The following is a 17179-nucleotide window of genomic DNA, read 5'->3' on the forward strand; positions in this document are numbered from 1 at the left end:
GAGGCTGCAGTTTTCTTTCAGATATTTCCAGGAAAAAGCATATGTGTGAGTTACATGTGCATGTGTGGGTATAAGTGTGAACACATGTGGAAGGAGTGAGGATGGATGATAAGGTTAAGTGGGAGAGCATGGATGTTTAGGCAATCTTGAAAGGCAGAGAAGAGTTTGTTCTACCATGTTTCCCACCTTTTTCCAAGTCTTAAATAGGAAGTTAAAAAAAAAATGATCCAGACAGAGCTAACCAGGAGGAGACAAAGATGGACAGGAAAACCTCTGAACATGGAGTCCTGGGTGGCTAAGTCTAGTTAGTTCTAAAGTCCCAATTGTTGGGTTTCTATGGAGCCTCTATTCTCTTAAGCAAGATGTCCCCCAAATCTCATCCCTTGGCTGAACAAACAATATGCCTTTCTCACCAGGCTGAATTCTCTTGGTTACCTGAAATCCCAGGTCAATGTCTTTTCCCTAAATTCCTCCCGCCCCAGAGCTTATGTAGAAGGCTGCATTCCTCTGTGCTAATTTACTGGGAGCCACTTTTTATCTACTGGAAGACCCAAACACTGGCGCGGGCAAATGGGGTATCCTGGGAAGCTCCACCATCCGCATTCTCCAGTGGAGACCACCTGCTCCTGTGTGGGAGGTGGGCGAGTGGCAAGTGGAGGGAAGAAGTGGGTGAAGCCCTTCTGCTCCATACAGGCACGGTCCATGGTTTCCATTCATTGCTCTCTCTGGTTGAGAATACGGCATGTGACACAAAATGTGCCAGCAGGCAGAACTAGAACTCCTGGATTAGGGGCTGTCACTGTGTTCTGTTTGGGCAGACAAGAAATATTTATTAGGCATGCATTGCAATAATAAGGCTAGTTCTGCTTACATTTGGGTGATACTTTATAAATCAGGTTCCCATGAAAATCACTGGCTCCTCTTACAAATGATGATGCTGAGGCAGGGAACTTATTGGGTTCCTTAAATCCCACTGAACTACTTAGAGGTCAGGGTCTTGATTTTTCAGCCCAGGTTCTTTCTGCTCACCCATCCTGCATAGACCTTGTTTGAGACTCTACAAAGGGGATCCTCTACCTGCCTGAGGATACCACAGTCTGGGAGAAGATTATATTCACTCTTGATGGACAGAGGGCAAAGCCATGTTGATTTAATCATGGTTCTGGGTTTTACAAGTCAAGTGAATCTATAAGTTCTTCGTTTCCTCTAGCCTTCTGTTGGGCTTCCTGATAAAAAAATGCAAGAAAAGAGTGACTTTTCTAGAGGTGCAGTATATACTTAAAGAGACCACAGCTGCCAAAGGATGTTTTGCTGACTCTCAGCTGCCAGTGAATTGCCCTGAAATTCAGTGAAGAGGGCAGGCTCCTGTCTCCCACAGCAGAACTCTTGTTTGCTGCAACTTGCAGCCAAGGATGGGATGCTGAGTCTCTTAGGCCAAAGCAGGGATGTGCTGTGGATGCAAGTCAATCTTACTACTTTAATTTGCTAAGGTTTGGGAAAATTTCTGGCCTCTTGCTTGCCTTCTGTTGATCAGATGAGATGATACATGCAAAGCCCTGGGTACCCAGTGAGTGTAATAAGTGATAACTGCTGTAGTAATTACAGCAATAATGATATCAACACTTACTGTAATAATAAAGTAATAGTATTAGAGCAGTCAGTGGCATGGGGTCAGGGGTACAGTAGGTGTGGTCCACCCAGGAGGAAAGAGTTTTATTAGTGATGCATGATAATAAAAAGCATGAGAACTCTGTACTTGCCTCAGTTTTGCTGTGAACTTAAAACTACTCTAAAAAATAAGGTCAATTAAAACATCTTTAAAAAATAAAGGAAAGAGAAAGCAGACTCATGATTAATGGCTGGGGTGTGATTTTTCAGTTCTCTGAAGATGACGATGCACTCCCTTCTTTCCTGCACTGGAGTGGACCCGCTTACCCTACCCTTGGTATGCCACTAACAATACTGTTGTTTTTTAAATTGTTCTATGGGCTGTGCAAATATTCAAACGAGTTGCATGCTAATGAAGAAGTAATGTTGGTTGGTACAATGATAATCAATCATTCCAGTGTTTCTCCATGCACAGTTGGGTATTAAACGCTGGTGACACTGACCCCCAGGTACTGCTGGGACCAAAGGCCACAGGTCTGGGGCTCTTCGTGGCTCTCTCCACTGAGCTAAGCAGCTGCATCATCTCCACCCAGTGGGGCTGCAACTGAGTGACTTTGCTGTGAGGAGCTCTTCTGGAGGGTACCCACCACACCCCGGCACCTAGGGGAGATCTTCCCTGATCCACAGACAGGTGCAAGTCTTGACCTTACATCGCCGACATGATGGTTTCCTTTCCTTGGCCTAATGAAAGGTTCTTTTCCCTCTGAGCAGGAAAATGCCCAGCTAATCAGAGAAGTGGAAGTAGACAAGGTGACCACGCTCTCCAGGGACCAGGTGGAGGCCATCAAGCAGCTGTGGCAGGATCCTGGAATCCAGGAGTGCTACGATCGCAGGCGGGAGTACCAACTGTCAGACTCTGCCAAATAGTGAGTACAGAGCCCCGGGTTGCGGCCACACTTCACAGGAGCGTCTTACCAGGGAGAAATGAGCTACCTGCTAAAATGCAGGCACTCAGCCGCAGCACGGCCTCCCTCCGCTCCTCTGCATTTTGATGCCTCGCTTCCCATCTCCTAAATTCAGTCCCCCTAAGGAGCCCCCTAGATAGCCCTGCTTGCCCATACCTACCTTTCCTCATCTAGTTTTAAGCCTCTGTCCTTTTCACTGAGAGGCTAAGTCAATTGTGGGCTTTCCTTGGTGGGACTGATCTCATTTGGGGTGCTGAAGTTATATGATTTAAACCAGGACTACAACTGCTTCTGGTTTCTCCTTTCCCCTCTCCATATCCCTCTGCCTCCTGGTTTCCTGACTGGCAACAGCAGGTCCAAGTGCCCTAAAATCAAGAGTTTAGACCCAGCAGTGCAGTACACCCATCCGTGGCTGACCTGGTGCTGCCCTCAAGTGGACAAAATGAGTCATGGACGGCAGCTCAGTTTGGGAGCTCTTTGTTCATTAACTCCTTGTGAACGAGTAATCAGTAATCTGTTAGGGTAAAAAGAAGTAGATAGTTCTGCATGCAGATGATCCCACAGAGATCACAGAATCTGATTTTAAGAATTCCCCAAGACAATGCCTCTGCCCAGATCACTGGGCAAATAGTTGGATCATGGTCCTTTGAAGGGGTGAGGATTCCTGCTTCTACAGCTCAGCTCCTTCCGTCTTGCTCTGGGTCACTTCCACCCTCTGAGGGCCTTGGAATTCTTTCCCCAGACCCATCCCCTTCCCTTTATGTGCTGCCATCACCTTCCAAAGTGGTGTGGGTAATTCACCCATCCTGACAAGCCAGAGGGCAGGAAAGGAAACCAGAATCTTACCTCCTTAATTTCACTGGCCTTCCTCTGGTGTTTGTTCCAGGCTGAGTGCTGAATGACATGAATCCAGGTTAGTACAACACAGCAGCAAAGCAGGAAAAGGAACTAAAAGTAACCCCAGTAAGTCGTTAGATCAGCACATAAGACAGCAGGGCAGAAAGGAGGGCAGCCAGCCTTTGACAGCTGGGAGCCAGGGCACCCCTGAGTCCTCCCTGGTCTAGCCTGTGTCACTGGCTTCCAGGAAGGCCCTGGGGAATGGCTAGGGCTCTTGATATGGGAAAGACCCACTAGGCCTGCTGTAGAATTCAGTCGGGCCTGACAGCTGGGGCAAGTGTATGGAGAAGAGTGTGGAGAGTGACTGGAGTGGTGGACAGGGCTGTACAGAGAAAAGGGAACTCTCAAACCTGGCACAGGTGAGACCCCAGACGCTTCCGTGGTCCAGGTCAGTGGTGATCACCTGCTCTGCTGCCACTGTCTGCTTCTTTGGAGAGGTATTTGATGTGTGTCTGCTCTGTGCCGGGCATGGAGGAGAGGGCTATAGGTACAACTGGTGCTTTCTGCCCTGAAGGAGCACAGGCTCTGGTGGGATGACACGGAGATTCGCTCAGTCATGCCCAACTCTTTGCGACCTCACAGACTGTGGCCCAGCAGGCTCCTCTGTCATGGATTTTCCAGGCAAGAATACTGGAGTAGGTTGCCATTTCCTTCTCTAGGGGATCTTCCCGACCCAGGGATTGAACCTGGGTCTCCCACATTGCAGGCAGATTATTTACTATCTGAGCCACCAAGGAAGCCTGACAGGCATAAATTAGAGCACCAGAAGTCCATGGCGATAAGCCCTGGGGCTGTGGTCACAGAAGGCTGCCCTGGTGGTTCCAGCCCCGGCACACCTAGGTGAGCGCTCCCTGTGTGGTGGGTGCTGGAAAAGGTGGGGCCACCTCCATGTGCAGGGGGCTCCAAGTCATCAGCACTGCCACTGGCCAGGGCCTCAGTTATTTACTCAAAAGTGCCTTTTTCAAAGGCCTTAACATTAAAAAAGAAGTGTCTTATTGTTTTACCATAGAAAAAGAGACTTGTCTTAAGCCTGGGCTGTAATATATGGCCCAAAATAATCTAAGACAAGTTTGGGGTTATTTTAGGAGATGTTCAGTTTCCCAGTGTAACAAGGAACTTTTTGAGAGGACTTCCCACTGGCCTGATTTATGCTTTTATATTTTCCTTAACTCTGATTTATCGAGCAAAGTAAAGTGTCCAAGCACAGCATCTACCTTCTACAATGTTCTTGGAGGAGGGCCTGTGAGAAAACAGATGAAATGTCAGAGAGCCAGGTGCCGTCTCTTGCCCCCGTGGCCTGGCTGGCTCCCTCCCCAGCAGATTGATGCAGCTGAGAACCAGGAAAGACAAGAGCTGCAAACTTGAGTCTCAGCAGGCTCACCAAAGCCTCTGATACAAGCTCTCCACACAGATTTAGGAGGGCTGGAGGGTTGCTTCTCAGGAAAGTCACTGATGAATCCATGAATGAGTGGGGGTGGCTGGGAGTTGGGGTGACTTTCTGGGTGGGGTATTTCCCCCTTGTCAGCATTTTGCTCTCTAACATCAGTTACCTGACGGACATTGACCGGATCGCCATGCCATCATTCGTGCCAACACAGCAGGATGTGCTTCGTGTCCGAGTGCCCACCACTGGCATCATTGAGTATCCGTTTGACCTGGAAAACATCATCTTTCGGTAAGTCTGTCTCCTTGACATGGTCCATTAAGGATCTGTCTCTCCAGGCTTGGAAGTCCCCAAATGGATTCTTCAATGTATTATTGCTAAAAGGGCTTATATCTCTTAGGGCAACAATGGCCTTTGCCACCACAGGGTATAAGAATTGTGGTTAGTCTCAAGTTGTACAATGGATACAAACACACCTTTCTATTCCCTTTAGAGAAGAAGAGATTCCCTACTGATGTCTGGAATGCCTCTCGTGTGTAACACACACACACACATAGATGTTTATTTCTGTAACCCACAGATTGGCAATACTGGGGTCTTTTCCGTGAAGTTGAATATTTCTCTTCCCTTCTATTCTCAGCTCCAAGATTTATCATTGCAAATTTCAGAGCACTTTTATATCCGTTTGTTCCCTTGTCCCTCCTAACACTTGTTACACATGGTTGTCTGGAGACAGCACGAGTATAGTCCTGCCCTGTCCACCCTGAATCTTGTGCTGCTGGAGTGCTGTCAAGCTGGAGGAGCCCTCTGGTCTAGCCCCCTGATACTTGGCATCTCTGTGAGCACATGCCCATTACTTTATCTAAACCTTTTCAGAATCAATTTCTGCTTAACCCTTCCAAAACCTCCCTTTAGACAGGCCCAGCACAGCACCCTTGAAGTGTATCCTTTGCTACCTGAGAGAGGTCCCCGGACTCACTTCTGTAAACTGCCTGAGGCCTGGAACATTCGAGCTTGTGACTGATCCTTGGGCTATGACACCCTGAACTTGTCCCAAAGACACAGGTTAAGGCTTTGGGTCTCCACATCAGACAGAGGGCACCTGCAGGTCTTTCTAGGGAAGGGGTAGCATTCAGCTAATGCACAAAGAATCTCTGGATTAACTGGAGGGGCCAGGAAACAAGAGGTGGCGAGTAGTCCAAAAGCCTGCCTGCCTTTCTGCCTGGTATCCTGGCACTCTGGGATGGTTTGGGCACCACCCACGTGATGCCTGAACTTCTGCCTGGACTACTGCAGCAGCTCCCTAACCAGTATCCTCAAGCAGGCTCCATCTGAGTGACCTCTGCGTGCATCTTCAGTAACTTCACTTACATTCTGTTGCCTCCTTTGCTAGGAAACATCCAGCGGTTCCTCATTGCCTAAAGCAGCAGTGCTCAAGCATTTTAATCTGAGGATCCCTTTTTATTCCTAACGATTATTGAGGACCCTAAAGAGTGCTGATTTCCATGTGTTTCCCCCCCAGAGAGTCCTATGTTTATTCTATTGAACAGGATGGTGGATGTTGGTGGCCAACGATCGGAAAGACGGAAATGGATTCACTGCTTTGAGAGTGTCACCTCCATTATTTTTTTGGTTGCTCTGAGTGAATATGACCAGGTGCTGGCTGAGTGTGACAATGAGGTATGCTGGGTGGGGAGTCTGGTTAGCTGTGGAAAACAGAAACCTAGTTCTGCAGTTTGCAAGAAGCCAGCCCACTCTGGCATTAGGCCCTATCCCTTAGGTTAAGTCGCCTCACTCCTGAAGTGTAGCCTGTGGGCTGGCAGTCCTAGCATCACCTGGGTGCTTGTTAGGAATACACGCCTTCCGAATCACTCCAGGCCAAATAAAGCAGGATCCTCAAGAAGATCCTGGTAATCTGAGAATCACTGACCTAGAATCCTGACTCTCACACTTGGATGGACACTGAAATTCCCAGGGGACCTTAAAGAACAACTATGTGTGGCCTGACCTTGGCCATCTAGTCTTCATGAAGGGTGGAGCCACTCAAAAACAGGGGTCTCGGCCTTGGCTGCATAGTGGAAGGGTTTTTTCTTCTTTAAAAACATCTTTAGGACCCTATTGTTGAGATTCTTATTTCCTGGTTTAGAGTTGGGGGCTATCTTCACTAAGCCCCCCAGGGATGCGCATATACAGCCAAAGTTGAACAACATTATTTCTAATAGACTTACCTGAGGACAGGCTTCCCAGCCTCCATGGTGCTCTCAAATTAGGTCCTGAGCTAAGCTGGCTGGGGGAGTGGTACCAGATGCTTGGTGCTGTCTGGGGGCAGCATCTGACCTTCACTTCCTCGGGACTTGCTCAGGGCAGCTGCCACTGATCCCCCCAGTCAGGCATCCGGTGCCCTCTGCAGAGCTGCCATGGCACTGGCTCGTTAAATTCCATTAACTGGATCTGCCAGGAAAGTGAAGAGAACCATCCTGGCCCCTTCTTTGTGAGGTTAGGGCTATTTTCTGTGTGATTATCACCGTCTTTTCCCCTACCTTTTGCACCAGACCTCTTGACCTTTTAGAAATACCTCTTGCCTGTAGGGAATGAAAGAAAATCAATAAAGAATTCTGTCCAGGATTAGGCAATAATTATGAACAAATTCTATCTTGTATTTCTTGAAAGCAGACTTTTCTCTGAGGAGCACAGTTACATTAGCTAATTAGTGTGGATTAGCCCATTTACTAGTGTCATTGTGCAAAGAAGAATAGAAATCTTGGCTGCCACCCAGCTCTCCCAGTGGAGAGTTTTTATTTATTTATTTATTTTAAAGCAAAGGCATTGAGTTATCAATATGAAAAATTAGCTCCAAACTTGTCTTAGGAATTACTTAGAACGTTTCTCAGGGAAGATTAGTCAGGTGAGCCAGGGATGAGTACTTTAGCCTGATGTGCTTAGAAATTACTTTCTCCTCTCTGAAAAATCCTAGGTATCTGGGGGAAAATGAAGTGGTTGCTACTCCAGACTTTTATGTCCTGGCTGGAGATATGTCTTGAATCCACTCACTATGGTATATAGGATTGTTGTAGTTCCTTGGAGCTCATTATTGATAAGATCATAATTAATGCTAAAGAAGCTTTAACAACAAGTGAAACCTTACCTTCCTGGTGACAGATTCCAGAACTGATCCCCAAAAATGTACTAAGTGGGAGAATGGGCCCAGGCATTGGGAGTCATAGGAACAGAAATTTAGGGAGTGTCCCTCTGTAGCAGGAGGGCTGTGTTTCTTAGTCTAAAGGAAGGAAGGAAGGAAAGGGTTTCTTTCTTCTTAGAAATACTTGGGAGAGGGCAGAATGCTAGATTATTGTCACCAGAGATTTATACATGCCCTATCTACTTTCATTTAACATTTTCTTGCCAGTGTCTAATGTTCAGAAATTACTACTGTCTACATAGCTTCCACTGGATTGTGCTATTGTACAGTCCTGGGAAAGCATTTACATCCTTGTGAACAGTATGCTCCCCATAAAATGGGGACCTGTTCCGTTGGAGAGCGTTGGCTGTGTTACCCGCCTGTCAAACATGTTGCAGGGCAGGTGCTCAGCAGTTAATTCTCTCCACCAGCGTCCCTGAGGGCGGTGGCTCTGCCAGAAGAGCCTTCCTTCCTCATTGTCATTGGACTCCTGATGCCCAGTCTGGAAGCCAACACCCAGTGAAAGGGCATCTCAGGTCTGTAGTTCTGAAGGATCCCCCCACTTGGTAATCCCAGTAGTTATACACAGAAAACTTGTGTCAACTCTGGGTTGCAACCTTCCTTTTCCAAGTTACACAAGAGCCCTTCTTATATCCTTATGCGTTTGTGGGCCAGAGAAGAATTTGCGTGAGAGGAATTCCGGAAGAGGGTGATTAATGGGAGGGTGAGGATGAGGGAAGTAGAAGCAGGGACCACCTGCCACACCCTCCCCAGCCTGAGCAAGGCCAGCGACCTGGAGAGGACAGCTGGGTAAGAGGACAGATGGATGGAAGCAGTGATTCGGCATGCTGTTCCCAAAGCATTGTTTTTCTTCCTAGTTTATCCTAAATCTCTTGTTTTTCATTTAGAACCGCATGGAAGAGAGTAAAGCCTTATTTAAAACTATCATCACCTACCCCTGGTTTCTCAACTCATCAGTGATTCTGTTCTTAAACAAGAAGGATCTTTTGGAAGAGAAAATCATGTACTCTCATCTAATTAGCTATTTTCCAGAATACACTGGTAAGTAAGTGTTTATCCTGTGGCCCTGACCTCCCTGGCACCAGTTCACAGTTCTCAGCATAGCTTATCTGGGCCTCCTTGATCTGCCTCTAATGGACTTTCTTACCATCCTTCACTCCTGAATGGAAGCGCCAGTCAAATCAGCGTGTTTTCCCCTCAGCACCTCTGCACACGCCTCTCCTACTGCCTGGGATGTACTGCCAACTCCCTTGCTAATTCTGCTTTGTTCTCTGAGACCCAAATCAGGCACCTCCTCCTTTGGGAAGGCCTTCTGATCCTCACCCCACCTCCTTCCACAGCAGGTGCACCTCCTCAGGCTCCCCTGGGGGCCTGGGCTTGCCTTGCTCTCTCCACCTTCAGCTGTCTTGTCCCAGCAGACCCTGAGGGCAGAGACTGCCTGACTCATCTCTGCGCTTCTAGTGCCGAAATGTGGCAGCCCCTTCACCAGACAGGGTGGACACGGAAGTTATCTTTATGACTTCTCCAAGGTAGAGAGAGGGTTTGGACCCTGTCACTAATTAACTCTGGTGCAGAAACATTACTAAGTGTGATACTGATATTTAGACAAGTGGTGCTCTCCTTTTTGCTTTTATTAACCACATTGATAATGTAGCATACAGCTCTCAAGCTTCACAATCAGACTTGGGAGCTTAGCTGTGTTAGGCCCCATATTCTCTCTTTTCCCTCCTCTACTTCAGTTAAGAACTGCCTCTTCAGGGACTTCCCTGGTGCTCCATTGGCTAAGACTCTGTGCTCACAGTGGAGAGGGAACTAGATCCCGCATGCTGTAACTAAGATCTGGTGCAGCCAAAGAAATCAGTATATTTATAAAGAGTAATTACCTCTTCAAAAATGGTCCAAATCAGAAAGTTAAATTAGGTCACTATTTTTCAACAGATCTCCTTCAAGTATGATTTTTAGATACCAATAGACACTTAAAATACCCTTCTGCAAGTTCATAATAAAATAATGCCCCAAGTAAAAAAGTCTCTAGAAATAAGATGGCTCAAAGAAGGATTCCCAATAAAAACAAGAGTACACTGAATATGACTTTTGAGAGGGCCTGGTGGTGAGCTGGTATCTTTCTTTTTGATTCTGACTGCCTTCATGACAGGACCAAAGCAAGACGTCAAAGCTGCCAGAGATTTCATCCTGAAGCTTTATCAAGATCAGAATCCTGACAAAGAGAAAGTCATCTATTCCCACTTCACATGTGCTACAGACACAGAGAATATCCGCTTTGTGTTTGCTGCTGTGAAAGACACAATTCTACAACTAAACCTGAGGGAATTCAACCTGGTTTAAAAGCTGCTGTGCACCCCTCACCTGGGCCAGAAAACCAGATTTGTTTTATTTGCAAGTGCTCTAACATCACCCAGCTCAGCCCACTTGGTGGCGCCAAGTCCATCATGCAGCCACAGGGACAACGATGGGTGATGGAGCTTGTAAGATGTTTGAATTCAGCAAAACTTTTTCAAAGTCTTGCTTTTACATTTCTTTTCTTAACTTTAAGCTGTAAGATTTTTGTATAATTTTTGAATTTGGTATTCTACAAAAGTCTAAAAAGCCACTGTGATTTATGGTCTTTTTTTTTTTAATTGAAGTGTGTGTGCTAATAGCCATTAGAAAAATCACATAACAGAGGAGCCTGTCAATTTATGGATCCTGCTTTGAGACTTCTAGTATTAGATGGGTAACCTTTTTTTAAAATTAGATATTGTCATTGTTTTCCTCTCTTCATGCTGAAGTATTCAACATGCAACCAAAGATTTTTTTTTGAAGTTTGTTCTTCTTCATGTTAACTTCCTAAGTCAAATTAATGATTGTATCAGTACCTCTAATTTAGTTTTGCCACAATTTGATTACTATGGGCTCTAGATAGTATTAAGTTGTATTGGTGAAAAATATGTGGTGAAAACTTACACATATATATATATTCCAATGTAGATGACCAGGCCTTATAAACTTATGAAACGGCTAGAAGCCCAAATTGTTTAACGAATGTACTGTAACCTCTGCCAGAGTTCTGATGGCTACCACAGATTTGCTGTTTGAACCACGTATGTTGTGCCTTTCTGAGGAGGCTAAGAATATACCACTATGCCATTAGCACTGGATGATGTTTCTTTGAGCTCATGGTTGGTTGATAGTTCTGCTCCTAAAAAGAAAAATGCTGTGACTTTAATAACTCAGAAACTTCCTAAATGTCCCTATAGGGAAGGAAAAATAATTTTCCTTCCACCTTTCTAGGTTCTTGGCTGAGACCACACCCCTCTAATAATAATATAAGTCTAACACCATGTATCCTCCTGTATACATGGGAGATATCCTGGAAAACTGAGTTTAACTCTCCTAAAATGACTCAAGCCATCACCTTAAATACTTTCTTCAGCTGAAGATGCAAGAAAGATAGAAGAGAAGGGAAGGTCACTTATGGGAGATTAACAGGTAAAGCACAATAAAAAAGGGTAAAGTCGTTTAGCTGAATTAAGAGGGACACCTTCTACATTGATAGTTTGTCATTTAGAATCACCCTGTTAGGAACAGAGAAGGAGACATTTAAAATGGAGAGTTTCTTAAAATAAATGTGTATTTCCCTTACAAAAGGGTAACTTATACTAGATTTTCAGAGCTTTTCCTGTGTCTCGTTTCTTAAAAACAATCACCAAAAGCACATGAAAAGATGCTCAACATCATTAATTAGTAGAGAAATGAAAATCAGAACTACAATGAGGTACTTCTTCACACCTGTCAGAAGGGCCATCATCGAAAAATCTACAAACAATAAATGCTGGAGAGGGTGTGGAGAAAAGGGAACTCTCAAACACTGTTGGTGGGAATGTAAATTAGTGCAGCTACTATGGAGAACAGAACAGAGGTTCCTCAGAAAATTAAAAATAGAACTACCATTAAGATCCAGCAATCGTACTCCTGAGCATATATCCAGGGAAAACCAAAATTTGAAGATAATATGCACCCCAATGTTCACAGCAACACCATTCACAATAGCCAAGACACAGAAACAGCCCAAATGTCCATCAACAGATGAATGGATGAAGAAGATGTGATACCTACACACCATGGAGTATCACTTGGCCACAGAAATGAACAAGCTAGCGCCACCTGCAGCAACACAGATCGACCTAGAGATTATCACACTGAGTGAAGTCAGAGAAGGACAAATATATGTTATCACTTATATGTGGAATCTAAATAAATGGTAAAAATGAACTTATTTACAAACCAGAAATAGAGTCATAGATTTCTAGATGTTGGAGCTGAAGTATCGTCCAAGTTTAAGTGCCTCTGATGTCATCAGATGTTCAGGTAAACTTCCTGAGTGGCCCACAGAGCACCAGGCACAAAGGTGATCTAAACATGAGCCCTTTGGGCTGTTTCTCTCAAGTTTATAGCAATCCACTTAACATTCAGTTTGCAGGACTTTGGGAAATACTTTTGTATTTGTAGAAAACAAACTTATGGTTATCAACGAGCAGGGGATGAATTGAGAGATTGGGATTGACACATATACACTATATATAAAATAGATAGCTAATAACCTACCATATAGCACAGGGAACTCTACTCAATACTCTGTAATGACCTATATGGGAAAAGAACCTAAAATAAATAAATAAATAAATTTTAAAAATCAGCTCTAAGTAATTCTTATACTAAAGTGTATATTTGGGTCACATATTCTGTTCCCCTTCAGTCCTGTCTTTAAAAGTTCAGTGAAGTTTTATAGTCCAGCAGCTAAGTTGATAAGACTATTAAATTTCATTGAACCAACCTCTTAGTCTTGAGAGTAGGTCAGTTCAGTTGAACAGCTGTCTCATTTCAGGAGCTAGTGTTGAGGTGGGATCCCGAAGTTAGCCTTACATGGTGTGAGCAATTAGGTACTTACTAACAAGCATGTCTATGGAAACAAAAACAAAAGTTAGTGGTTGGGGAAAATTATAAACTCAGCCTGAGTCCTGAAGGCTGCCAATCAGATCTCTAGATGTTGGAGCTGAAGCATCTTCCAAGTTTGAATGCCTCTGATGTCATCACATATTCAGATAAACTTCCTGAGTGGCCCACTGAGCACCAGGCACAAAGATGATCTAAACATGAGCCCTTTGGGCTGTTTCTCTGAAGTTTATATCAATCCACTTAACATTCAGTTTGTAGGACTTGGGAAATACTTTTGTAAAAGCAAAACAATAACTTTCATAAATGACAACTTAAAAATAGTCATGATTAAAAAACTGATGAGCCTTTGTCAGTTGTCAAAGAAATATGGTTAATTTCTATGACATTTTAAGAAAACTACAAATGATGGTATTATTAATATATAAGGGCATATCAGATTTCTTACCAGGCTTCCCAGGTGGTGCTAATGATAAAGAATCTGCCTGCCAGTGAAGGAGATATGAGACTTAGGTTTGATCCTTGGGTTGCAAAGATCCTCTGGAGGAGGAAATGGCACCCCACTCTAGTATCTTCCAGGGGGAATCCCATGGACAGAGGAGCCTGGCAGGCTACAGTCCATTGGGTTGCAAAGTCTTGGATACAACTGAGCATCTAAGCACATTAGATTTCTAGGAATGTGATAACAATTTGACTTTGATTCCAAGTCAGAAGAGTGGAAGAAAATTGGAAACAGTTTGAAGAGATGTAGCCAGATTATTTGAGGAAAGCAGAATAATTCAGGATCCCATCTAATTTATAGGTAAAAAAGGAAACAGACAGACAATTAATAGGACTAGAACCTAATACCCATAAGAGTATGTTATTTACTGAAGTATCATTTTTCTGTCTACAATCACTCCCTTTTTGCCAAGGAGATTTCCATTCCAACTAAGAAGGAAATAAAGACTCCTGTGTCCTGGAGCTTTAGGGTTTGGTACAATTTGTCTTTGTAAAGTCTGTATAAAGCATTCAATACAGAGGCCTCTGAATGCACTCCTTGAGTGTACAATCCAACTTTGAACAACTTTTGCTTCTGTCAACCCCTTAAGACTGACCTCCAGCTGATCCATTTCTTGATCATCTGCATGATAGCCTGGGAGAAATTCTGGTCGTCTCCTTGGGGTACAGTTGGGAGGTCCATCTACTAGGGGGCTGTCTGGCTTGTCTGATAACTGCGGTATAATTATAAATGAGAAGAATACCTTTAAATATCCAATCAAGGTCCTATGGGACCTCCTTGGTGGTCTAGCAGTTAAGGCTCTGCTCCCAATGTAGAGTGGGTTTGACCCCTGGTCAGGGAACTAGACCCCACACACCACCACAAAGATCCCACATGCAGCAACTAACACCTGGCACAGCCAAATAAGAAAATAAAAATATTCTTTTTTATTTTTAATTTTTAAAAAGGTCCTTGTGAGTGAGGTTGTGAATGGCCATTGATCCTAACTCTTTCAAAATCTGGTAGGAACTTCTGAAAGTGTAGGCAAAAGGGGCTTTTTAACTTGATCTTGTTAAAGAGTTAAAGGTCAGTGTTCAGGGGTTGATAGAAGCAAAAGTTGTTCAAAGTTGGATTGTACACTCAAGGAGCACATTCAGAGGCCTCTGTATTGAATGCTTTATACAGACTTTACAAAGACAAATTGCACTAAACCCCAGACTGGTGGCTCAGCTGGTATAGAATCTGTCTGCAGTGTGAGAAACCTGGGTTTGATCCTGGGTTGGGAAGATCCCCTGGAGGAGGGCATGGCAGCCCACTCTGGTGTTCTTGCCCGGAGAATCCCTATGGACAGAGGTGACTGGCAGGCTACAGTCCATGGGGTCGCAAAGAATTGGACACATCTAAGCATCTAAGCACAAAGGCTAGACACGATATTCCTTTGTGTTCTCTTTTCAACTTGATCTTCCCATAGGTACCAGTAAGACAATTCTTTAGAATAAGAGCTCTCTAAAATTTTTTTCAAGTACAAAAGTTTTTCTAATTCAAAAGATCCATCATCTGGCCATTGATGAGTAGGATCTTCAGTGGTATTATATCAATCTCAATAGCAAATCAATAAACCTTTTCATGGCTTAACTGTGGGTGCAAGAGATGTGCCCTAAGGGGATGCAAAAGATCATAAGATCTAGAAAGTTCACTCCCAGAGTTAGCCCTAAGAAATTAAAGACCCTCTTTGTCACAGGGCAGAATGATGTACTGAAAACAATCTCTTGGGTTTTTCTGTGAGAACATGAAATACCTCTAGTCACAAATCTGCTCATCTGTAATACCAGGCAGACACTAGTAGAATGGGACTTTTCCACCACTAACAAGACAACAAAGGTTGACATGCAAACAAAGGTTGGCCCCATATGGACTGGGGCCCCTTCAGACAAATTCTCCTGAGAGCTACACAGTGGGAATGCTACCTGTCACTGTGTGTTTCAAATCTCCATCCTACTGTGTGGCTGCCACGTACAAGTCGATACTAGCATCTTCCAGCTGGTGATGACTAGAGATAGTTTTAGACAGTCGAAAAGCCAAGCTCTCAAGACAAAAGAACAAGATGGAAGAAAACCTCATCTTGACTGCAGTTCTCCTTATGAAAAATGACACAAAAGACAGACAATGTAAGTCAGTGACCATCTCTGGAAGGGAAAGGGATCAACAGAAAATGAGAGTACTTATAACAAAATCTCTGCCAGAGTCTTTATACTCAAGGAACTAATGCACACGAATATTTTCTTCTGTAAATCTAAATTTGGAAAGGAAAGAATAAGGTGCAAGTTCCTCTTCCTCTCTCAATTGAGCCTTATAGACAGAGATCTGAGAGAGCTTACTTCCTAAGAATTCTTACTCTGCTGGCTTCTGCCGGTTCTCCAGGTTCCCGTCTTCAGGCTCCAAAGGAAGTACAGTTTCAGCAGGTCCCATCATGGGTCACCAAACTGTTAAGTGAGGAAGAAAGATTACCCCCCTACCATTCTAGGTTCTTAGTTGAGACCCCATCCCTATAATAAAAAAGACAGATTAACAGGAGAAAAATAGAAAACAACATATATACCTCCTATTTACACGTGAGACACCCTGGAAAACTGAGTAACTCCCTCAGTGGCCCAGGCCATCACCTTAAATACCTTTTTCAGCTAAAGACACCAGAAGAATGTTGGGAGAAGGCTAGTTATGAGAAGTTACCAGGAAAAACATAGTAAATGGGGTAAGGTGGTTCTGCAGATTTGAGCTGGGTATCTTTTCCATTGATAATAGTTTCTTGTGATTTAGAGTCATCTTTCTCTTTCTGGTACAGATTAGGAAACACACCCTTACAAATAAAAGTTTATCTCATAAATGTAAATGTCTCCTGCAAATGAGTAATTTCTACTAGATTTTTAGAGCTTTTCTTGAAAATAACCTGCTCAAAATAATCCCTTTGCTAAAGAGGCATATTTGGGGATGGCATATTCTGCTCCCCTTCATCCTCCTTTTTGAGGCATTAAGCTTTAAAAGCTAACCTTCATTCAAGAAATGAAGGCAAACACAACAGTTTTTGTGGAGCCTGACAATGATATAAAAATGTAATCTGGAATAGTAACATTCCAGGAATAGCCAAGGCCATTTTGCATCAGAGAACAAAGAATGGGAGACACAGGAGCAGTGCCAGCGCTGCCCATGCCATCCTGCCAGTGTGCATGCTGCCACCATCACTAAGAAACCCAGGAGCGGGTGCCAGTCACTGCCCTGCTGTCCCAGGGGTGCATGGGCCACTGGGAGACACATAAGCAGGGGCCGACTGCTGCCCCCGCCCTACTGGGAGCGTGCCTAGGCCACTGCACCTGCACACCCCAAATCACCAAACCCCATATCCACTGGGAAGGTGACCCACAAACTGGAAAATATTTATACAGCAGAGCTTCTCCCACAGGAGTGAGAGCTCTGAGCCCCACATCAGCTTCTCCAATCTGAGGGTCTGACAGGAGTAGGAGCCCCCAGAGCACTGAGTTTTGTTTTATAGGTCAGTAGGACCGCTTACGGTGCAGGAACTCCACAGGACTGGGGGCAACAGAAACTCTACTCTCAGAGGGTGCACAGAAGATTTCACCTGCACTGGGACCCAGCACAAAGCAGTGACTCCACAGAAGCCTGGGCTAGATTTACCT

The 17179-nt window shown here is 44.4% G+C and overlaps 1 protein-coding gene across 2 annotated transcripts in view; it reads left to right on the forward strand.

Annotated features, from left to right (window-relative positions):
- The window catches only part of GNA14 (G protein subunit alpha 14), a 198059-nt gene extending 186342 nt beyond the window's left edge, over positions 1-11717 (forward strand). For both annotated transcript variants that reach the window (XM_069576305.1, XM_069576306.1), the window contains exons 3-7: positions 2380-2534; positions 5017-5145; positions 6405-6534; positions 8941-9094; positions 10209-11717. In XM_069576305.1, the coding sequence (XP_069432406.1) occupies positions 2380-2534; positions 5017-5145; positions 6405-6534; positions 8941-9094; positions 10209-10399 (759 nt within the window). In that variant the 3' untranslated portion in view covers positions 10400-11717. The remainder of the gene's footprint in view (positions 1-2379; positions 2535-5016; positions 5146-6404; positions 6535-8940; positions 9095-10208) is intronic.
- The last annotated feature ends 5462 nt before the right edge of the window (positions 11718-17179 follow it).

Source organism: Ovis canadensis, chromosome 2 (genome assembly GCF_042477335.2).
Source record: "Ovis canadensis isolate MfBH-ARS-UI-01 breed Bighorn chromosome 2, ARS-UI_OviCan_v2, whole genome shotgun sequence".
Classification (NCBI taxonomy): Eukaryota; Metazoa; Chordata; class Mammalia; order Artiodactyla; family Bovidae; genus Ovis; species Ovis canadensis.